The 23,752-nt window shown below is 47.1% G+C and overlaps 2 protein-coding genes across 2 annotated transcripts in view; one reads left to right on the top strand and one right to left on the bottom strand.

The window, feature by feature from the left end:
* The window catches only part of LOC109878052 (transmembrane protein 39A-like), a 37,148-nt gene extending 34,514 nt beyond the window's left edge, over positions 1–2,634 (top strand). The window contains exons 9-10 of the mRNA XM_031818209.1: positions 78–198; positions 1,003–2,634. Coding sequence (XP_031674069.1) covers positions 78–198; positions 1,003–1,278 — 397 coding nt within the window. The 3' untranslated portion in view covers positions 1,279–2,634. The remainder of the gene's footprint in view (positions 1–77; positions 199–1,002) is intronic.
* Positions 2,635–3,022: 388 nt separating this feature from the next.
* On the bottom strand, positions 3,023–8,666 carry LOC109888209 (serine protease 23). Its single transcript, XM_031818211.1, has 2 exons — positions 8,316–8,666; positions 3,023–6,016 (listed from the first exon to the last, which is right to left on the bottom strand). Exons 1-2 carry the CDS (start codon positions 8,351–8,353, stop codon positions 4,855–4,857), a joined length of 1,200 nt encoding a protein of 399 aa, XP_031674071.1. The 5' UTR covers positions 8,354–8,666; the 3' UTR covers positions 3,023–4,854.
* Between the last annotated feature and the right edge of the window lie 15,086 nt (positions 8,667–23,752).

Below are 23,752 nucleotides of genomic sequence, written 5' to 3'. Positions count from 1 at the left end.
GTCTAGTCTTCTAGGCAGGGTTCTATTTGATCTGTCGGCTGTAGGATCAATCTCCACCTCTTCGTTGTGTGTTGCAGGTGGTCTGAGAGTACAGTCTGGCCCCAGGGGGTGTTGGTACGTCACAGTCGTAGCCTGTACAAGGCTGTAGGACCCTACAACGTGGCCCTGCCCTCAGACGTCTCCCACGCTAGGTTTTACGTGAGTCGCTGCCTTTCACTAGACCCTTTAGTCTGTGTGTGTTTATGTACTGCCTTTCACCTGACCCTGTAGTCTGTGTGTGTTTATATCCTGCCCATGTACTGCCTTTCACTAGACCCTTTAGTCTGTGTGTGTTTATATCCTGCCCATGTACTGCCTTTCACTAGACCATTTAGTCTGTGTGTGTTTAGAACCTGCCCATGTACTGCCTTTCACTAGACCCTGTAGTCTGTGTGTGTTTATGTACTGCCTTTCACTAGACCCTTTAGTCTGTGTGTTTATATCCTGCCCATGTACTGCCTTTCACTAGACCCTTTAGTCTGTGTGTGTTTATGTACTGCCTTTCACTAGACCCTTTAGTCTGTGTGTTTATATCCTGCCCATGTACTGCCTTTCACTAGACCCTTTAGTCTGTGTGTGTTTATGTACTGCCTTTCACTAGACCCTTTAGTCTGTGTGTGTTTATGTACTGCCTTTCACTAGACCCTTTAGTCTGTGTGTTCATGTACTGCCTTTCACCTGACCCTTTAGTCTGTGTGTTTATATCCTGCCCATGTACTGCCTTTCACCTGACCCTTTAGTCTGTGTGTGTTTATATCCTGCCCATGTACTGCCTTTCACTAGACCCTTTTGTCTGTGTGTGTTTATATCCTGCCCATGTACTGCCTTTCACTAGACCCTTTAGTCTGTGTGTGTTTATATCCTGCCCATGTACTGCCTTGATGTCCCTTTTATTTACAAGTCTAACTATAAATACATGTTTGTAAATAAATACCAGTTGTGATGCTATTTATTGTGTTGCAGTTCCTTTTCCACAAGCCGTTGCGGATCCTGAACCTGTTAATCTGGATCGAGTCCAGCGTAGTCCTGTACCAGTTGTACTCCCTGCTCCGCTCTGACAGCTGGAACCACACCCTGTCCCTGGGCCTCATCCTGTTCTGTAACTACTACGTCCTCTTCAAGCTGCTCCGGGACCGCATCGTGCTGGGCAAGGCCTACTCCTACCCTGTTACCTCCAGTACCGGGTCCGGCACCACCAACAGCACCGCCACCAACGGCCTGGGGCTCAAGTCCCAGTGACCCCCAGGAGAGGGTTCTGGAGCTGGGGGACGTGGGTTCGGATACAACCCTAGCCTCCCTGCCACTATGGCTGTACGGAGGGAGGGGGTGGAGGTGAGAGGGGGGGTCGGCGTGCAGCAGGAGGGACTGACTGTGAACTCATATGGTTTTGATACAGTTCTATTTTTCATGCAATGTTTATACCTATTTAAATAATATTTTATTTTGTATACTGTTTTCAAAAGTAACAGGGCATTACGGTAGTATTGTCATGTGATGTTTGTTGTTGCTTCATGGTGCAAAGCGATTGGATGGGAGAGAGTGAGTTGTGTTCTTGATGCCATGAGGCCCCGCCCACGTGCTGTGCTAAGCTCTTCCTCCTATGCTCACCGCGTTCCGACTTCCACCAAAGATGCTTTAAAGAAGGCTCCAGAGCCAATCAGATGGCACCGGCGGCCAATCAAGGAAGCGACTGAGGAGACCCCGCCTCTCCCTGCACACTGCCTCTTTAGAGAACATATTCATCCCTTTACAGTGTTTTATTAGGATTCGTTTCGTAGCAAGACCGTCTGCAGTTTGGCCATGAGCGCTGACTCTGGTGCCTGTAGAACATACCCACGTCCCAAATGACACCCTATTCCCTACGTAGTGCACAGCTTTTGACCAGAGCCTTATTAACCCAGGTTAAAAGTAATGCACTATATTGGGTATAGGGTATAATTTGGGACAGGCCCAATGTCTTCTTTGCAGCGTCATGTTCATTCAGGTCATTAATTTACCACAAATAGCCGCTCTTCATTTCACTGTGCCTGAGAAGCGAAAAACATAGATATAGTCTGGATAGAATGGACACCACCACCGCAACAGATTGCATGGCCGTTTTTCTAGATGGGAGACGAACCGCATTGAATGTGCAGACATGTGTATGTGCTTTACTTTCCAGTGTGTGCTTGAAATTCAATTACAAATGACACTTGGTATCTTCAATGCTACAAGTTGTGCTCAGCTGCTAGCAGTGTTATTTTAAACAGCTTGCCTTGTTGCCAGTCCCAGATGACGATGCCTTGTTGCCAGTCCCAGATGACGTTGTGGGATGGCTTCTAGTGCCATAACTGTCCGCTCATCCATTCTATCTTGTTCCTTTTCTATGAGCAGCTGATCTAGAATGATTCATGTTTTATCAACGTGCCAAAATCCCAGGTTGCCTGTATGATCATGTTTGTTCACGGGCGCGTTCCACCTTGTCTTTTAATGCAGTCCTGTTGTAGGCGCCTCTCAGCAGATTGCTATATGAAATGAATGATGAATGTGGTACCTGCGATGTTGTGAGATCTGGTATGTGCAGGATGACTGCAATAAAGATGACCTGGAACGCTAGCTGTGTGTTTATATTTTCAGTGGGTGAGGTGGGAGGAAGATGGAAGAGAGGGGGGGGGACATGGACTATCGTATGGTTCACAGTGTTTATATTTTCAGTGGGTGAGGTGGGAGGAAGATGGAAGGGAGGGGGGGGGGACATGGACTATCGTATGGTTCACAGTGTTTATATTTTCAGTGGGTGAGGTGGGAGGAAGATGGAAGGGAGGGGGGGGGGACATGGACTATCGTATGGTTCACAGTGTTTGATTTTCGATGAGCATTTTTTTATGCTGTTGAAATATGAAATAATAAACTAAAATATAAATGCTGTTAAACTGACTTGTGAAATGTTTCTGTTTGTCCATGAGACGTGTAGATAAGAGATGAAACCACAAAGACCACAAAACTGCATTATGCATTTTATTCCAAAGCATTATAAAGTTGATATATATATATATATTGCTGCACAATTGTTTTTGAAACAGAAAAATAGCTCACCCATAAGGTTTGACAAAGTGCATATCATGAGTAGTTGAGGGTCAGTGTTCCAGAGTCAACACTCTGCTGTCATCAAAGTGGCCTGTAGTAGTGTTGTATTTGGCCCAGCAGAGGGAGCTATGGATATTTTACTTGGGTCCATTTGAAACACCAACTGTTTGTACTGTGACAGTCTATACCTTGAGTTGACATTTTTTAAGAGCAGGGTAGCACCTTTGGTTGATGACAGGGTTACATTCATTGGCAATAACAGAAGAAGAAAAAGTTGTCCCAACAGAGCTCTGACAATCTATAGAATTAGCAGTGAAACTGCATCTGTCTCTCCACCAATCTCTTACACATCTTCTTGTTCCTCCTATTTCATCCTTTCTTTCAGTGCATTAAATGTTCTCTTCACCATCATAACACGCTGGTCCAGGGAGTCCCTGGTCAAAGCCATCTTCTAAAGTACAGGGAGTCCCTGGTCAAAGCCATCTTCTAAAGTACAGGGAGTCCCTGGTCAAAGCCATCTTCTAAAGCTCAGTCATAACACGCTGGTCCAGGGAGTCCCTGGTCCAAGTCATCTTCTAAAGTCCAGGGAGTCCCTGGTCCAAGTCATCTTCTAGAGTACAGGGAGTCCCTGGTCAAAGCCATCTTCTAAAGTACAGGGAGTCCCTGGTCAAAGCCATCTTCTAAAGTCCAGGGAATCCCTGGTCAAAGCCATCTTCTAAAGTACAGGGAGTCCCTGGTCAAAGCCATCTTCTAAAGTACAGGGAGTCCCTGGTCAAAGCCATCTTCTAAAGTACAGGGAGTCCCTGGTCAAAGCCATCTTCTAAAGTATAGGGAGTCCCTGGTCAAAGACATCTTCTGAAGCTCAGTCATAACACGCTGGTCCAGGGAGTCCCTGGTCAAAGACATCTTCTAAAGTACAGGGAGTCCCTGGTCAAAGCCATCTTCTAAAGTACAGGGAATCCCTGGTCAAAGCCATCTTCTAAAGTACAGGGAGTCCCTGGTCAAAGACATCTTCTAAAGTACAGGGAGTCCCTGGTCAAAGCCATCTTCTAAAGTACAGGGAATCCCTGGTCAAAGCCATCTTCTAAAGTACAGGGAATCCCTGGTCAAAGCCATCTTCTAAAGTACAGGGAGTCCCTGGTCAAAGCCATCTTCTAAAGTACAGGGAATCCCTGGTCAAAGCCATCTTCTAAAGTACAGGGAATCCCTGGTCAAAGCCATCTTCTAAAGTACAGGGAGTCCCTGGTCAAAGACATCTTCTAAAGTACAGGGAGTCCCTGGTCAAAGCCATCTTCTGAAGTCCAGGGAATCCCTGGTCAAAGCCATCTTCTAAAGTACAGGGAGTCCCTGGTCAAAGCCATCTTCTGAAGCTCAGTCATAACACCTTTCAGTTGTGTTTCAAAGCACAGTGTTGATCATGCAGTAAGAAGGGCACGGATACATGTTTTACATTTGATCTAATGTACGATGGAAAAGGTTAGTGAGGATGTATGTATGTACAGTAGGACTTCCTGGATGTAAATGTGAGTCGTTCTAGTTGTGTGTTGGGAGGGATGTCTCTGCATGCAGAAGGATGGTATGTATTAGTAATGAAACAGTATTAATGCATGATGAAGTGTGTTCTGCATGTGTGTGAATGACGTGTCCACTTGTCAACTTCCTCAGCAAGGGAAGTGAAGACCCCCTTTGTCCTCCATCAATCCTCTGTGTGTGTGTGTACAGTATGTGCATGACATGTCCACTTCTTCCTCATCCTTCTCGGCAGTCTACATAGTTTCCTTTGATCCAGTAGCAGATCTGGGCGTATTTCAGAGGCGTCACCCTCACCGCCACGTTAAACTCTTGCGACGCCCCGTCTCGATCCACCCACTGGTGCCCTGAGAACACCCCGATCACCTTCCTCTCCCAGCGCCGCCTCCTCCGGTCCCACATACGAGCGTAGATCCCCGAGCCGCTGGCCCCGGGCTGGGCGTCACAGTGCTGGTAGAGCAGGTCTGGCGTCTCCTCTCCAGCCCGGCAGAACCGGTAGACCAGCTGGCCCGGCCGGTCGTTGTCATAGCCGGAGAATTGGACCCTGCGCCCGGGCAGCTGCTTCGCCGGCGGGGAGACGCCCAGCTTCATGTGGCGCCGTTTATGGGCCTTCTTGAGCTCTAACAAGGCGTAGTCGTAGTCCATTCCGATGTCGTTGCCGTTGCCCTTGATCCAGCCTTTGGGCACGTGGGTGCGCTTGGCACGAATCCACTGGAACTTCATCTTATCTGGGGGTGATGGATGGGTGTTGGATGCATTGGTGGCAGAGGCCGGATTGGGAGAGTCACGCTGCTTTGGCTTCAGGAAACCCACCCGGAGCTTTTGCGCCCCTTTCACGTAGTTCTTCCCGTCGTGGACGCAGTGGGCGGCGGTCAGAACGTGCCGGTCGCCCACCAGTGTTCCGGAACACCCGGTGGACAGCTTGACCGCTGCCGAGAATGGGTAGTTCAACAGGAAGTCTTGCCCTACAATGCTGAAACGCCCGTCATGGCCAAAGATCTGACGTTTGCGTCGGGAAGGCAGTGCCGGCGTGGTCTGGGTGCGGGCGGTGTACCCGTAGATCCCCACGGCGGTTTCGGTGAGGCGACCGTTGCTATGGAGTGTCTCGTATGACAGGATGCTACGCAGGTCCCAGTAGCTGGGGGGAAGAGCCTTCTTGTGGCATTCTGGGTCACATGGGGAGGTGACGTCCAATCGGGCGTCAGCCTGGAAGTGAGGGGCGGGTCGGTCCTCTGTCACCTGGGGTAAGACCACAGGCACGCGTTGCAGGGGCCATTGGGGCTGGATAGGAGCCACTGGAGGGATGGAGAGGAGGAGGAAGAGGGAGAGGAGGGGAAGGGGGGATGGGATGGAGGGAAAAGAGGCCATGGAGGAGGGAGACCTAGAAGAGGAGAGAAGGAGAGGACAGGTGAGATGTGATGTCACTAAATACCAAGGCAGGTGAGATGTGATGTCACTAAATACCTAGACAGGTGAGATCAAATCAAACTTTATTTGTCACATGCGCCGAATACAACAGGTGTAGGTAGACCTTACCGTGAAATGCTGAATACAACATGTGTAGGTAGACCTTACCGTGAAATGCTGAATACAACAGGTGTAGGTAGACCTTACCGTGAAATGCTGAATACAACATGTGTAGGTAGACCTTACCGTGAAATGCTGAATACAACATGTGTAGGTAGACCTTACCGTGAAATGCTGAATACAACATGTGTAGGTAGACCTTACCGTGAAATGCTGAATACAACATGTGTAGGTAGACCTTACCGTGAAATGCTGAATACAACATGTGTAGGTAGACCTTACCGTGAAATGCTTTACTTACAAGCCCTTAACCAACAATGCAGTTCAAGAAGAGTTAAGAAAATATTTACCAAATAAACTAAAGTAAAAATGAAAAAATAATCAAAAGTAACACACTAACATAACAACAGCGAGGCTATATACAGGGGGTTCCACATAGCCTGGTTCCTCTCTAGGTTTCTTCCTAGGTTTTGGCCTTTCTAGGGAGTTTTTCCTAGCCACCGTGCTTCTACACGGGTTTCAGAGAGATCAGAGAGATCTGTAGTTCTACTGCAGCGGCCAGAGAGATCTGTAGTTCTGCTGCAGTGATCAGAGAGATCTGTAGTTCTACTGCAGCGACCAGAGAGACCTGTAGTTCTGCTGCAGTTACCAGAGAGACCTGTAGATCAGCTGCAGTGACCAGAGAGACCTGTAGTTCTGCTGCAGCGACCAGAGAGCCCCGTAGATCAGCTGGAATGACCAGAGAGACCTGTAGTTCTGCTACAGTGACCAGAGAGATCAGAGCCCTTCTGAATGTGACCGGATGTCTGGACCGTCAGTCACAGCGGCTGGGAAACATTCTCCAACCCAGACCCGGCGAGCCCTGCATCGTATTTTTAGCCACCAGACTGGAGCTGGGGGGGGGGGGGTTGTGTGCACAAGGGACTAAGATTTCTGCCTTAGGAATTTAGAGCTGCGGTGGAATTCGGCCAAGCAGTTACACAACTTCCACTGTTTTAATATGGCTTAAAAATGTCCTTCCCCTGGGGTTAAAGGTTAGAGGTCAGGTGCTCTCTTCAGCGCTGAGCAGTGCTGGAGGAAGGTTCCAGAGGCTGGGAGGGTGAGGATGCTCTGTTCGCTGTGTAGTAAGAGGAAACTCTGGATACGTCCCAAATGGCACCCTATTCCCTATATAGTGCACAATCTTTTGACCAGTTCTCTATGGTGTTCTGGTCAAAAGTAGTGCACTGCATAGGGAATAGGGTGCCATTTGGGATGTGACCTCCATCTCTCATTTCCCCCAGTACAGACAGGAAGCAGGAACTGTATAGTAGTTTTTCAGTACAGACTGGAAGCAGGAACTGTATAGTAGTCTTTCAGTACAGACTGGAAGCAGGGACTGTATAGTAGTCTTTCAGTACAGACTGGAAGCAGGGACTGTATAGTAGTCTTTCAGTACAGACTGGAAGCAGGGACTGTATAGTAGTCTTTCACTACAGACTGGAAGCAGGAACTGCATAGTAGTCTTTCAGTACAGACTGGAAGCAGGGACTGTACAGTAGTATATCATACTGGTTCTATCAACTAGATTTCTCCATAGGAATAGGACAGGCTGTAGGACAGTCTGCAGCAGCCATGTAATACCTTCCTATGAACGAAGTCATTCTGAATAAGGACATGTGTATAAACTAGAGCCAACAGTAGCCTACTTGCATCTATCTGTAGGCCTTCATGTACTGGACAGTAGAAATGTCCTGAACCTGTTTTATGAACAAACAAACGGGAAGTACTGGTTAAAACAGTATCTCTTCTCTTGTGATTATCTCTTATCTCCATGACGTCAGCCAATACTTTGGGGATCTGATGTATCGATGTATTGCACGTTGTTATTAACAGATATCAACACAGTGTCCAAAACACGAACGTTATTGCATTATAAATGTTGATGAAATTATGTTTCACCATCACTCACATATGCCTATAGATATAAATTTAAATCTGCTTGGGAATTAATTATTCCAGAACTTCTCAATAAATCTCGCTCAGATGCTCCCCGTGCTCATTAGCCTACATTGGACGCCTGGATAGGTAATTATATAGGAATTATGGTGATGAATAATAACCTAGATTACGCAGACATGAAATAATAGGCTATAAAATGTGAAAATCCTTACCTACGGAGCGCTTCTCCCCACTTATGCTTGGTTTGCATTGGCAAGTGGCACGCGATGGGTGTCTGGGGAAGCTGCGGTTGTTGCTGCTACCGGGCGGACATCAGAGGGGTATCGGTGCGATAACGCGGGTGCTGCGAAGGTGTGGAAGTTAAACTAGTCCTTTCAAAAAGTAGATCCTTACATCGGGAGAGAGGAGGTCCAATGAAAAATATGTATTCTCTCAAAAGATTTCCGAAGGCAACCGGTCCGCTGTAGACGCTCCTCCATTGGGAAAGGCGCTCTGGATACTAACTAGAGTTTAATTTAATGACCACCAGCGAAAGCTACTGCCTCTGCTATAACCGGTCCGGTCACGTGACCGATGATATTTTGCTTGTCATTTGCATGGCAACGATTTAAACGCTGACAAACAATATCAGAGATGAGGAAACTATTTGTTGTTGATTTATTTATGAACCTTCACCAACTGAATTCTGATATTATTTCCAGAATTGTTGTATCCAGACTAAAGGCATGCCTCAGTGAACATTCAGTTACAGTATGACCCCATGTCATCAATCATCATCATCAATCATCATCATAATGATTTGTACCTGTTAGTGTTTTCAGATGATGATTTTGTGATACTGAATGTGAAGCTGGAGTTAGTGGTGCCCTGTAGTGTTAAAACAATTAGGGTGTGGACTGGAGGAATGGAGAAAGACAATGAGAGAAGAATAGAGAGAGCAAAGGTGAGGAAGTGTGAAGAATAAGAGGAGGAGAAGGGAGGGAGGAGTACATAGCAGCAGAAGGGAGGGAGGAATACTTAGCAGGAGAAGGGAGGGAGGAGTACATAGCAGGAGGAGTACATAGCAGGAGAAGGGAGGGAGGAGTACACAGCAGGAGAAGGGAGGGAGGAGTACATAGCAGGAGAAGGGAGGGAGGAGTACATAGCAGGAGAAGGGAGGGAGGAGTACACAGCAGGAGAAGGGAGGGAGGAATACTTAGCAGGAAAAGGGAGGGAGGAGTACATAGCAGGAGAAGGGAGGGAGGAATACATAGCAGGAGAAGGGAGGGAGGAATACTTAGCAGGAGAAGGGAGGGAGGAGTACATAGCAGGAGAAGGGAGGGAGGAATACTTAGCAGGAAAAGGGAGGGAGGAGTACATAGCAGGAGAAGAGAGGGAGGAATACTTAGCAGGAGAAGGGAGGGAGGAATACTTAGCAGGAGAAGGGAGGGAGGAATACATAGCAGGAGAAGGGAGGGAGGAATACTTAGCAGGAGAAGGGAGGGAGGAGTACATAGCAGGAGAAGGGAGGAAGGAATACTTAGCAGGAGAAGGGAGGGAGGAATACTTAGCAGGAGAAGGGAGGGAGGAATACTTAGCAGGAGAAGGGAGGGAGGAATACTTAGCAGGAGAAGGGAGGGAGGAATACTTAGCAGGAGAAGGGAGGAATACTTAGCAGGAGAAGGGAGGGAGGAGTACACAGCAGGAGAAGGGAGGGAGGAGTACACAGCAGGAGAAGGGAGGGAGGAATACACAGCAGAGACATTAGATGAAAGACTTCTCTGTGTTCTAGAACTGTCTCTGTCTCCATGGTAGCACTGAAGACTGCATACTGCAATCCCAAGCTTCTATTGTCACCCACCTACTCCTAGTTACGGCTCTGTCACAACACGCACATACACTCTGGCAGGACACCCACACACGGACCGAAGCGCACACACACACACCGAAGCGCACACACACACACACACACACACACACACACACACACACACACACACACACACACACACACACACACACACACACACACACACACACCGAAGCACGCACACACACACACACACACACACACACACACACACACACACACACACACACTCCTAACTCACAGATTTGGCAGGACACGCACATTCCTCTCTGCACACACACACACAATGCAGAATCTGCAGTCCTTCAGATGCATATTATATATTCACAACAAACAAACACACACATGTTGTTTTACGACCAGCAACAGTGCGAGTATGTGTGCCCAAGGTCGGCAGGCACATTTTGGTTTCAGGTGTTAGCCTCCGTGACAGTCAACACACAGCAGGGTTTCTCCTACTGTACGACCCACATGTTGCCCTTCTGGCCTGAATACAGAACTAAAACTACATTTACAATGACAACAAGGTCAAAAAACTGATCACAGTTTACAGAGGTGTGAAGTGTTGTTTATACAGTATCATACTGTCGTTACCCATATCTAGTGTTTATACAGTATCATACTGTCGTTACCCATATCTAGTGTTTATACAGTATCATACAGTCATTACCCATATCTAGTGTTGTTTATACAGTATCATACTGTCGTTACCCATATCTAGTGTTGTTTATACAGTATCATACTGTCATTACCCATATCTAGTGTTGTTTATACAGTATCATACTGTCATTACCCATATCTAGTGTTGTTTATACAGTATCATACTGTCGTTACCCATATCTAGTGTTGTTTATTCTGTAACACAGACAATTTGTCAAACCGTACCAGCTGTCTGTTTGAGATGAATCATAACCACACATACATTTTGATTTAATTAGGATCTTTTTTTAATCAAACGCACCAAACTGTTGATCTCATAAAAGGCTTGCGGTTTCTGATCAGTTCAATATGCAATGAATATGTCTGAAGGATGTTGAATAGCTGCAGGGCCCCAGGAAAACGACCATTACGTTTCAGTTCAATATGCTATGATTGTTTATAGTTAAAGCATCTAGGATGTGTGGATGTTGAATAGCTGCAGAGCCTCAGGAAAACTACCATGACGTTTCAGTCCAATATGCAATGATTGTTTATAGTTAAAGCATCAGAGAAGTTGAGGACAATAGGTGGAGCCACATCCCCCAGTCAAGAACATGAGTCAGGCATGATTCAGGGCCACCAGGGAGCATGGTGTCATATTGTTGGAGAGGTAGCTAGCACCAGAGAGCATAGTGTCATATTGTTGGAGAGGTAGCTAGCACCAGGGAGCATGGTGTCATATTGTTGGAGAAGTAGCTAGCACCAGAGAGCATGGTGTCATATTGTTGGAGAGGTAGCTAGCACCAGAGAGCATGGTGTCATATTGTTGGAGAGGTAGCTAGCACCAGAGAGCATGGTGTCATATTGTTGGAGAGGTAGCTAGCACCAGAGAGCATGGTGTCATATTGTTGGAGAGGTAGCTAGCACCAGGGAGCATGGTGTCATATTGTTGGAGAAGTAGCTAGCACCAGAGAGCATGGTGTCATATTGTTGGAGAGGTAGCTAGCACCAGAGAGCATGGTGTCATATTGTTGGAGAGGTAGCTAGCACCAGAGAGCATGGTGTCATATTGTTGGAGAGGTAGCTAGCACCAGAGAGCATGGTGTCATATTGTTGGAGAGGTAGCTAGCACCAGAGAGCATGGTGTCATATTGTTGGAGAGGTAGCTAGCACCAGAGAGCATGGTGTCATATTGTTGGAGAGGTAGCTAGCACCAGAGAGCATGGTGTCATATTGTTGGAGAGGTAGTCAGCACCAGAGAGCATGGTGTCATATTGTTGGAGAGGTAGCTACCACCAGGGAGCATGGTGTCATATTGTTGGAGAGGTAGCCAGCACCAGAGAGCATGGTGTCATATTATTGGAGAGGTAGCTAGCACCAGGGAGCATGGTGTCATATTGTTGGAGAGGTAGCTAGCACCAGAGAGCATGGTGTCATATTGTTGGAGAGGTAGCCAGCACCAGAGAGCATGGTGTCATATTGTTGGAGAGGTAGCTAGCACCCGAGAGCATGGTGTCATATTGTTGGAGAGGTAGCCAGCACCAGAGAGCATGGTGTCATATTGTTGGAGAGGTAGCTAGCACCAGAGAGCATGGTGTCATATTGTTGGAGAGGTAGTCAGCACCAGAGAGCATGGTGTCATATTGTTGGAGAGGTAGCTACCACCAGGGAGCATGGTGTCATATTGTTGGAGAGGTAGTCAGCACCAGAGAGCATGGTGTCATATTGTTGGAGAGGTAGCTAGCACCAGAGAGCATGGTGTCATATTGTTGGAGAGGTAGTCAGCACCAGAGAGCATGGTGTCATATTGTTGGAGAGGTAGCTACCACCAGGGAGCATGGTGTCATATTGTTGGAGAGGTAGTCAGCACCAGAGAGCATGGTGTCATATTGTTGGAGAGGTAGTCAGCACCAGGGAGCATGGTGTCATATTGTTGGAGAGGTAGCTAGCACCAGAGAGCATGGTGTCATATAGTTGGAGAGGTAGCTACCACCAGGGAGCATGGTGTCATATTGTTGGAGAGGTAGCTAGCACCAGGGAGCATGGTGTCATATTGTTGGAGAGGTAGCCAGCACCAGGGAGCATGGTGTCATATTGTTGGAGAGGTAGCTAGCACCAGAGAGCATGGTGTCATATTGTTGGAGAAGTAGCTAGCACCAGAGAGCATGGTGTCATATTGTTGGAGAGGTAGCTAGCACCAGAGAGCATGGTGTCATATTGTTGGAGAGGTAGCTAGCACCAGAGAGCATGGTGTCATATTGTTGGAGAGGTAGCCAGCACCAGAGAGCATGGTGTCATATTGTTGGAGAGGTAGCTAGCACCAGAGAGCATGGTGTCATATTGTTGGAGAAGTAGCTAGCACCAGAGAGCATGGTGTCATATTGTTGGAGAGGTAGCTAGCACCAGAGAGCATGGTGTCATATTGTTGGAGAGGTAGCTAGCACCAGAGAGCATGGTGTCATATTGTTGGAGAGATAGTCAGCACCAGAGAGCATGGTGTCATATTGTTGGAGAGGTAGCTAGCACCAGAGAGCATGGTGTCATATTGTTGGAGAGATAGTCAGCACCAGAGAGCAGACCGGAAGCAGGGACTGTATAGTATGTGAGAGCATGGAGATAGTTGGGTGAACTGGCTCTGTGAACACACACACCCACACAACAATTGAGAGCATGGAGATAGTTGGGTGAACTGGCTCTGTGAGCACACACACCCACACAACAATTGAGAGCATGGAGATAGTTGGGTGAACTGGCTCTGTGAACACCCACACCCACACAACAATTGAGAGCATGGAGATAGTTGGGTGAACTGGATCTGTGAACACACACACCCACACAACAATTGAGAGCATGGAGATAGTTGGGTGAACTGGCTCTGTGAACACCCACACAACAATTGAGAGCATGGATATAGTTGGGTGAACTGTGTTCTGTGAACACACACACCCACACAACAATGCAGCGACATGGTGCTGGGTGAACTGTGTTCTGTCTGTGAATGATTAGTAATCAGGTTGTTGGCCAGGTCCAGGGTGTGTTCTACTTTACATCGCACGCTGGGTCACCTAACAATGACACTTCCTACACTGCTCCCCCTCTCTATCTCTCTCTCTCTCTCCCCCCCTCTCGCTTTCCATCTATCTATCACTCTCCCTTCGCTCTTTCTCTCTCTCTCTCTCTCTCTCTCCCTCTCTCTCTCTCTCTCCCCCCTCTCCCTTTCCATCTATCTATCACTCTCCCTTCGCTCTTTTTCTCTCTCTTCCCCTCTTTCTCTCTATCTTTCCCTCTCTCTCTTTCTCTCTCGCTTTCTCTCTCTCCCCCACTCTTTCTCTCTTTCTCTCTCTCTCTCGCTCTCTCTCTCTCTCTCTCTCTCTCTCTCTCTCTCTCTCTCTCTCTCGGTTTGCTGTGTAACTGGGTCAGCAGCCCTGCCAACTGAGCCTAACCCCCCCATTCACTCCCAACGCCAATTCTACAGCCTTGGACAGAGCTGAACTCAAACCTTGAATTAAGTATTCAAATACACAAGAATATTCATCCATGGTTGGACTTCTGCATTATAGAAAGTGTAATTGGGCCTCCGTTGGTTAACAACATTGACTACAGTATGCACAATAAGTGTAATTGGGCCTCCGTTGGTTAGCAACATTGACTACAGTATGCACAATAAGTGTAATTGGGCCTCCGTTGTTTAGCAACATTGACTACAGTATGCACAATAAGTGTAATTGGGCCTCCGTTGGTTAGCAACATTGACTACAGTATGCACAATAAGTGTAATTGGGCCTCCGTTGGTTAGCAACATTGACTACAGTATGCACAATAAGTGTAATTGGGCCTCCGTTGGTTAGCAACATTGACTACAGTATGCACAATAAGTGTAATTGGGCCTCCGTTGGTTAGCAACATTGACTACAGTATGCACAATAAGTGTAATTGGGCCTCCGTTGGTTAGCAACATTGACTACAGTATCCACAATAAGTGTAATTGGGCCTCCGTTGGTTAGCAACATTGACTACAGTATGCACAATAAGTGTAATTGGGCCTCCGTTGGTTAGCAACATTGACTACAGTATGCACAATAAGTGTAATTGGGCCTCCGTTGGTTAGCAACATTGACTACAGTATCCACAATAAGTGGTCACTATGTTGGATAAAAATCTCCATGATACTTTTGGTTGAATCTAAAGGGGTTGAGTGTGTATCTCTGACACAGCCTGTGTGTTTGTTCATTTGTTTGTTTGTGTGTGTGTGTGTGTGTGTGTGTTTATGATGTTGTTTGTCCTCCAGCCAATCACATGTCCTGAGTTATAACGAGTATTTTCTGCAGCTGGATCAGTAGACAGACTAGGAGACAGGCGGACTAGGATACAGGCAGACTAGGAGACAGGCAGACTAGGAGACAGTTGGACTAGGATACAGGCAGACTAGGAGACAGGCAGACTAGGAGACAGGTGGACTAGGATACAGGCAGACTAGGAGACAGGCAGACTAGGATACAGGCAGACTAGGAGACAGGCAGACTAGGAGACAGGCGGACTAGGAGACAGGCGGACTAGGATACAGGCAGACTAGGAGACAGGCAGACTAGGAGACAGGTGGACTAGGATACAGGCAGACTAGGAGACAGGCAGACTAGGAGACAGGTGGACTAGGATACAGGCAGACTAGGAGACAGGCAGACTAGGATACAGGCAGACTAGGAGACAGGCAGACTAGGAGACAGGCGGACTAGGAGACAGGCGGACTAGGATACAGGCGGACTAGGAGACAGGCAGACTAGGAGACAGGCAGACTAGGATACAGGCAGACTAGGAGACAGGCAGTCTAGGAGACAGGCGGACTAGGAGACAGGCGGACTAGGAGACAGGCGGACTAGGATACAGGCGGACTAGGATACAGGCGGACTAGGATACAGGCAGGCTTGGAGACAGGCGGCCTGGAGACAGGCGGACTAGGATACATGCAGACTAGGAGACAGGCAGACTAGGAGACAGGCGGACTAGGATACAGGCAGACTAGGAGACAGGCGGACTAGGATACAGGCAGACTAGGAGACAGGCAGACTAGGAGACAGGCGGACTAGGAGACAGGCGGACTAGGATACAGGCGGACTAGGAGACAGGCAGACTAGGAGACAGGCAGACTAGGATACAGGCAGACTAGGAGACAGGCAGTCTAGGAGACAGGCGGACTAGGATACAGGCGGACTAGGATACAGGCGGACTAGGATACAGGCAGGCTTGGAGACAGGCGGCCTGGAGACAGGCGGACTAGGATACATGCAGACTAGGATACATGCAAACTAGGAGACAGGCAGACTAGGATACATGCAGACTAGGAGACAGACAGACCAGGAGACAGACCAGGTCACAGACAGACCAGGAGACAGACAGACTAGGAGACAGACAGACCAGGAGACAGACCAGGAGACAGACAGACAACCTCATTTGGTCAATGGGAGAAAGGTTATTTGAGTGGGCTGATATGGTGAGACATGCTGTTTGTTTTGAGTTGTTATGAAAGAGGCCATCTTGTTTGAGCTAATGGCTTGTCGTTGCCACGGGGACACACATTCTCCAGAGTAGTGTTCATGTACATTTTTCCCCTCCTCTTCGTTCTCCCCACAGAGCTGAACTGAGCAGACACAATCAAACAAGTGTGATGCTGATCCCCCTCTCTGTGTATCTGTATCTCTCCCCTTTCCCTCCCTCCTCTTCACTCTTCCCTCACTTCCTCTCCCCATCTCTCTCCCTCTCTCTCTTTTCCTCTCTCTGTCTCTTCCTCTCTCTTTCTCTCCCCCCCTCCTGCTCTCTCTCTCCCCCTCCTGCTCTCTCACTCTCTCTCTCTCTCTCTCTCTCTCTCTCTCCTGCTCTTTCTCCCTCTCTCTCCCTCCCTCCCTCTCTTTCTCCACCTCCCCCTCTTTCTCCCTCCCTCTTTCTTTCTCCCTCCCTCTCTCTCTTTATCTCTCTCTCTCTCCCTCTCTCTCTTTCTCCCTCCCACTCTCCCTCCCTCTCTCTCTCTATCCCTCCATGTCTGTCCATCCCATCATCTGTCCTCCGTCTCTCTCTCCATCTCTCTCTCCCTCCTCACTCCTTTCTTCCCTCTCTCCTTCCTTGTTTGTCCATCCCCTCCTGTGTCCTCCCACTGATCCTTCCATCCTCTTGTTCTCTCCTGGCAACGAGGGAAACAGCTGTTCAAGAATCACAAGACCCGTTGGAAAAGTACAACATTGGCTGTGAAATCAGGGGGAATGCAAACGTTGAAATGGGAGAATAACTGTAAGCGAGGTTAACTATCCAAAACAATGGAGTGTGAGAGGAGGTCCACCAAGTCGAGAGCAAGCTGTTTCCCCGCAAGTCTGATCTGAAGGGGCTGCGTACCAAATGGCACCCTATTCCCTATTTAGTGCACTACTTTTGACCAAAAGGAGGGAGTAGGGGGCCATTTGGGACACATAGGGTGTTGATCTCTGAGCTGGTCCAAATGGTTGGAGGGTCACGGGAAAGGAAACGTCTGTTCTCTGCGTGACTAGCAGGGTAATCCTATCTGACTAAAGTGGTTGTGTTGGGTTAGTCTCTGTGTGACTAGCAGGGTAATCCTATCTGACTAAGGTGGTTGTGTTTGGTTAGTCTCTGAGTGACTAGCAGGGTAATCCTATCTGACTAAAGTGGTTGTGTTGGGTTAGTCTCTGTGTGACTAGCAGGGTAATCCTATCTGACTAAGGTGGTTGTGTTTGGTTAGTCTCTGAGTGACTAGCAGGGTAATCCTATCTGACTAAAGTGGTTGTGTTGGGTTAGTCTCTGTGTGACTAGCAGGGTAATCCTATCTGACTAAGGTGGTTGTGTTTGGTTAGTCTCTGTGTGACTAGCAGGGTAATCCTATCTGACTAAACTGGTTGTGTTTGGTTAGTCTGCGTGACTAGCAGGGTCATCCTATCTGACTAAACTGGTTGTGTTTGGTTAGTCTCTGTGTGACTAGCAGGGTCATCCTATCTGACTAAGCTGGTTGTGTTTGGTTAGTCTCTGCGTGACTAGCAGGGTCATCCTATCTGACTAAGGTGGTTGTGTTTGGTTAGTCTCTGCGTGACTAGCAGGGTAATCCTATCTGACTAAGGTGGTTGTGTTTGGTTAGTCTCTGCGTGACTAGCAGGGTCATCCTATCTGACTAAGGTGGTTGTGTTTGGTTAGTCTCTGCGTGACTAGCAGGGTCATCCTATCTGACTAAGGTGGTTGTGTTTGGTTAGTTGTCGTTCCTATGGCTTCCTGTTAAGTGTCTCACAGCCTTCAGTTCAGTGTTGCTGAATCTGGACCCCAGACTGAGAAGCGGTGCTGTCTACTCCTTGGTGAATCTGGACCCCAGACTGAGAAGCGGTGCTGTCTACTCCTTGGTGAATCTGGACCCCAGACTGAGAAGCGGTGCTGTCTACCCCGTGAATAAGAGTTGATATTAAAACGGACACAACTGACTGAGTAGATAGAGGGTGTATCCGCAATGGCACCCTGTTCCCCATGTTGTACACTGCTTTTGACGAGAGCCCTATGGGTCCTGGTCCAATGTAGTGCACTATGTAGGGAATCTGGTGCCATTTGAGGACCGGTCAGCAACATTCCAGGGACCAGAGTTGGGGTGGGTCATAATCACTAGTTCACTACTCCACACGAATTTAAAAGAAACAAATTGGTGTTGGCTTGGAGAGGGAGTTTACAAATTCCAGTAATTTCTTTTCAAATCCATGAAGGGTAGTGAACATGTCTCCCTTCTTTTCTCTCCTCCTCTCTCCCTTAATTTCTCCCTCTCCTCTCCTCTTCTCCTTTCCTTTCATTTCTTCCTCTTCTCATGTCCCTTAATTTCTTCCTCTCCTCTCCTCTCCTCTCCTCTCCTCTCCTCTCCTCTCCTCTCCTCTCCTCTCCTCTCCTCCTCTCCTCTCCTCTCCTCTCCTCTCCTCTCCTCTCCTCTCCTCTCCTCTCCTCTCCTCTCCTCTCCTCTCCTCTCCTCTCCTCTCCTCTCCTCTCCTCTCCTCTCCTCTCCTCTCCTCTCCGCTCCTCTCCTCTCCTCTCCTCTCCTCTCCTCCAATCACGTCCGGTTGTGATACATCATGGAAATCGAACCAGGGTCTGTAGTGACGCCTCTAGCTCTGAGATGCCGTGCCTTAGACCTCTGCTCCACTCGGGAGCTCTGCTGGACAGTGACGTCATAATGAGTCAGTCAGCCAGTCACGTTATGGCGAGTAAATCCACTAAACATAATTTGATCATAACATTTAATTGAGTTATGATCTGTCCGTCCGATGCTGTCCTGTCTCTGCCGTATCATCACCTGACCTTGGCACTTAGTGCTGCCATCACTTCTCTCTCTGCTCCTCTTCAACAAGCTCCGTTCTGGTTGTCCAGAGTGGCTTCGTCCCAAATGTATTCCTATTCCCTGTATAGTGCACTAAATAGGGCATTGGGTACCATTTGTGACACAGACGTAGCTACATAGCTCAGATAAAAGCAGAGCAACAGTTTGTTTATGCAGCTGAAGATTTCACTGGAGCGTCTTGAATCCTTCCTGCCCTGAGGGCATAGTAACAGAAACAACAACAGCCAGTATAAGATAGGCACCAGTCCTGGCTCTGGTTACATATCCACTAGATATGCATTTCCTCAAATTAATGTTTAGTCAAGATGTATGCCTTTATGAGGGACTTTGTGAGGATCATTGTGCAGAGGTGTAAGACTCAGAGCTACATAAGTGTATTTCAGTGTTAGTATGTGTCTCTGGTAAGACTGTGATGTCACGAAGGGCAAGGAGAGCCTTCAGTACGCCACACAGGAGTATTGATGCAGGACTAGAGTCACCCAGTAGGCTACTTTATGTTACTGCGAGCGAGAACAAGAAGAGAAGCTGTATTGTGTGAGGCGTTGTGCTTGCAGCTGTCCTGAACACGTTGGTTTGTCATGTGGTCCTGTGACGGTCCCAGCCTCGTGGGCAGGAGGAGAAACATGGCGTTCAGCACGGTGGTGGCGCCGGGCGGGGAGTCAGAGGCACTGACATACTGAACATGTACCTGGTATTCATGCAGGAATCCATTTACCCAGTACGCTACTTCATGTTACTGTCAAAGAACAAGAAGCTTCATTGTTTTCCTGAACTCGTTGTCTTGTGGACCTGGGATAGTCCCGATTCTGCATTAAAAACAACACCCTGTTGCCTATATAGTGCACTGCTTTTGACCAGGGTTGGCAACCTATTCCCTTTATAGGGCCCTGGTCAAAACTAGTGCACTAAATAGGAAACAGGGTGCCATTTGGGATGCATATCTAGCCTCCCAGCCTTCAGGACATGGGTTGGGTGTGGTGCGGTGTGGGTGGTGAGTCAGAGGCGTTGGACAGAGCAGAACAGAGCAGAGAAGAAATGAGCATAACAGAGACGAACAGAACCGAGCATAACAGAGACGAACAGAACCGAGCATAACAGAGACGAACAGAACCAAGCATAACAGAGACGAACAGAACTGAGCATAACAGAGACGAACAGAACTGAGCAGAACAGAGACGAACAGAACAGAGCAGAACAGAGACGAACAGAACAGAGCAGAACAGAGACGAACAGAACAGAGCAGAACAGAGACGAACAGAACAGAGCAGAGAAGAACTGAGCAGAACAGAGACGAACAGAACAGAACAGAACAGAGAAGAACTGAGCAGAACAGAGACAAACAGAACAGAGCAGAGAACAGAGCAGAGAAGAACTGAGCAGAACAGAGACGAACAGAACAGAACAGAGCTGCCTGGATAAGTTCTGTCTGTGTCATAGATCAAGAGAGACAGCTGTGGGCTCAGTGCTTGTGAGGCCCTGTAACAGGAAGTGGGCTTGGCTTTACACGGCGGCTCACTGCCCGGGCTGGGCTGGCATGTCTGTTGTGTTTTCCCCCTATGACAGACAGACAGAGCTCACTGTTCTGATCCATCGGGACACCCAGTTAGACCGTGACACATATTGGTTCTATTTCAGCACTAATCAAGGATTTAAACTAACTAGATGATTTGTTTAACCGGTTATGCTGGCATTGTAATAGAAACAATATATGATGGATCTGACAGACGAGGATATGATGGTGTTGTTATAGAACAATATAATGATGGATCTGACAGACGAGGATATGATGGTGTTGTAATAGAAACAATATATGATGGATCTGACAGACGAGGATATGATGGTGTTGTTATAGAACAATATAATGATGGATCTGACAGACGAGGATATGATGGTGTTGTTATAGAATAATATAATGATGGATCTGACAGACGAGGATATGATGATGTTGTAATAGAACAATATACACTACATGACCAAAAGTATGTGGACAGCTGCTGTTGGTGAGGCCCTGTAACAGGAAATGGGCTTCAAATGGCAGATCACTGGTCTGGCTGGGCTGGCATGTCTGTTTTCCACTGCGACAGACAGAGCTCACTGTTCTGATCCATTGGGACACCTAATTGGACCGTGGCACATATTTATTATATTCCAGCACTAATCAAGGATCTAAACTAACTTGATTGGGAGTCCCATAGGGCGGCGCACAAATGGCCCAGCGTGGTCCAGGTTTGGCTAAGGGTAGGCTGTCATTGTAAGTAAGAATTTGTTCTTAACTGACTTGCCTAGTTAAATTAAAAAATGACCAGTTATGCTGGCAGACGAGGATATGATGGTGCAACCTGGTCTCAGAGCATTTCATATTATTCTGTACGTAAATCTGAGACAGTATTGTATGTTACGTTTCGTATGGTATGGATTAATTTGTGTATGTCCATCATCCATTTCGTATGATATGTTACGAATTACAATTCGTACAATATGTTAGGAATTTGCTTACGACGCTTGGCATTGGGTATGGGGAACAAAGGCTTGTGTGTGGCTGCTCAGCCATGGAAAACCCATTTCATGGCATTGGGTATGGGGAACAAAGTCTTGTGTGTGGCTGCTCAGCCATGGAAACCCATTTCATGGCATTGGGTATGGGGAACAAAGGCTTGTGTGTGGCTGCTCAGCCATGGAAACCCATTTCATGGCATTGGGTATGGGGAACAAAGGCTTGTGTGTGGCTGCTCAGCCATGGAAACCCATTTCATGGCATTGGGTATGGGGAACAAAGGCTTGTGTGTGGCTGCTCAGCCATGGAAACCCATTTCATGAAGCTCTCGGTGAACGGGTCTGTTGCTGACGTTGCTTCCAGAGGAAGCTTGGGAACTCGGTAGTGAGTGTTTACGCGCTTCAGGACTAGGCGGTCCCCGTTCTGTGACCTTGTGTGGTCTACACTTCGCGGCTGAGCCGTTGTGCTCCCAGATGTTTTCACTTCACAATACAGCACTTACAGTTGACCGGGGCAGCTCTAGCAGGGCAGAAATTTTATGATCTGACTTGTTGGAAAGGTAGCATCTATGACAGTTGCCACGTTTAAAGTCACTGAGCTCTGCAGTAAGGCCATTCAACTACCAATATTTGTCTATGGAGATTGCATGGCTGTGTGCTCAATTTTATACACCTGTCAGCAACGGGTGCGGCTGAAATAGCTGAATCCACTACATTGAAGGGATGTCCACATACTTTTGTATATATAGTGTATGATGGATCTGACAGACAAGGATATGATGGTGCTGAGAGAACCCACCTGCTGCCACTAGAGGGTCAAAGGTTAACAACCTGCTGCCAGGCTAAAGAAAATACACACACAGCTACTCAGCAGACAGTGAAAATAGCTCATTGAGTTGTTCAGTCTCTGTGTCCAACTGAAGATAGATTCAGGATCCTCCCTATCCTGGGAGAAATCAAGCAAAACCAAGAGCTGAGTCGGCTACAAATACAAAACAGATTCTCCTTGGATGATTAATGAACACTTGTCTGGGTCTCTCTCATTGTCAGTATATCAGACTCTCAACGCATACTGGACTAGTGTATACTGACTAGTGGTATACTGACTAGTCCATAATAAACATACTGACTAGTGTATACTGACTAGTGTATACTGACTAGTGTAGACTGACTAGTCCATATTAACATACTGACTAGTGTATACTGACTAGTGTATACTGACTAGTCCATATAAACATACTGACTAGTCCATACTGACTAGTCTATACTGACTAGTCATATTAACATACTGTACTAGTGTATAATGACTAGTGTATACTGACTAGTCCATATAAACATACTGACTAGTCCATACTGACTAGTCCATACTGACTAGTCCATATAAACATACTGACTAGTCCATACTGACTAGTCCATATAAACATACTGACTAGTCCATATAACATACTGACTAGTCCATACTGACTAGTCCATATAAACATACTGACTAGTCCGTACTGACTAGTGTATACTGACTAGTCCATATTTAACATACTGACTAGTGTATACTGACTAGTCCATATAAACATACTGACTAGTCCATACTGACTAGTCCATACTGACTAGTCCATACTGACTAGTCCATATAAACATACTGACTAGTGTATACTGACTAGTGTATACTGACTAGTGTATACTGACTAGTCCATATTAACATACTGACTAGTGTATACTGACTAGTCATATAAACATACTGACTAGTCATATGACTAGTCCATACTGACTAGTCCATACTGACTAGTCCATATGACTAGTCCATATAAAACATACTGACTAGTGTATATACTGACTAGTGTGTATACTGACTAGTGTTATACTGACTAGTCCATATTAACATACTGACTAGTGTTATACTGACTAGTGATACTGACTAGTCCATATAAACATACTGACTAGTCCATACTGACTAGTCTATACTGACTAGTCCATATAAACATACTGACTAGTCCATTACTGACTGTCCATACTGACTAGTCCATATAAACATACTGACTAGTCCATACTGACTAGTCCATATAAACATACTGACTAGTCCATACTGACTAGTCCATATAAACATACTGACTAGTCCATACTGACTAGTCATACTGACTAGTCCATAGTAACATACTGACTAGTCCATACTGGACTAGTCCATATAAACATACTGACTAGTCCATATAAACCATTACTGACTAGTCCGGACTGACTAGTGATATACTGACTAGTCCATATAAACATACTGACTAGTCATATAAACATACTGGACTAGTCCATACTGACTAGTC

The sequence above is a fragment of the Oncorhynchus kisutch genome, unplaced genomic scaffold (assembly GCF_002021735.2).
Source record: "Oncorhynchus kisutch isolate 150728-3 unplaced genomic scaffold, Okis_V2 scaffold1296, whole genome shotgun sequence".
Classification (NCBI taxonomy): Eukaryota; Metazoa; Chordata; class Actinopteri; order Salmoniformes; family Salmonidae; genus Oncorhynchus; species Oncorhynchus kisutch.
The sequence above is the reverse complement of the archived record's forward strand: the minus strand, read 5'-3'. Positions and strand labels throughout refer to the sequence as shown.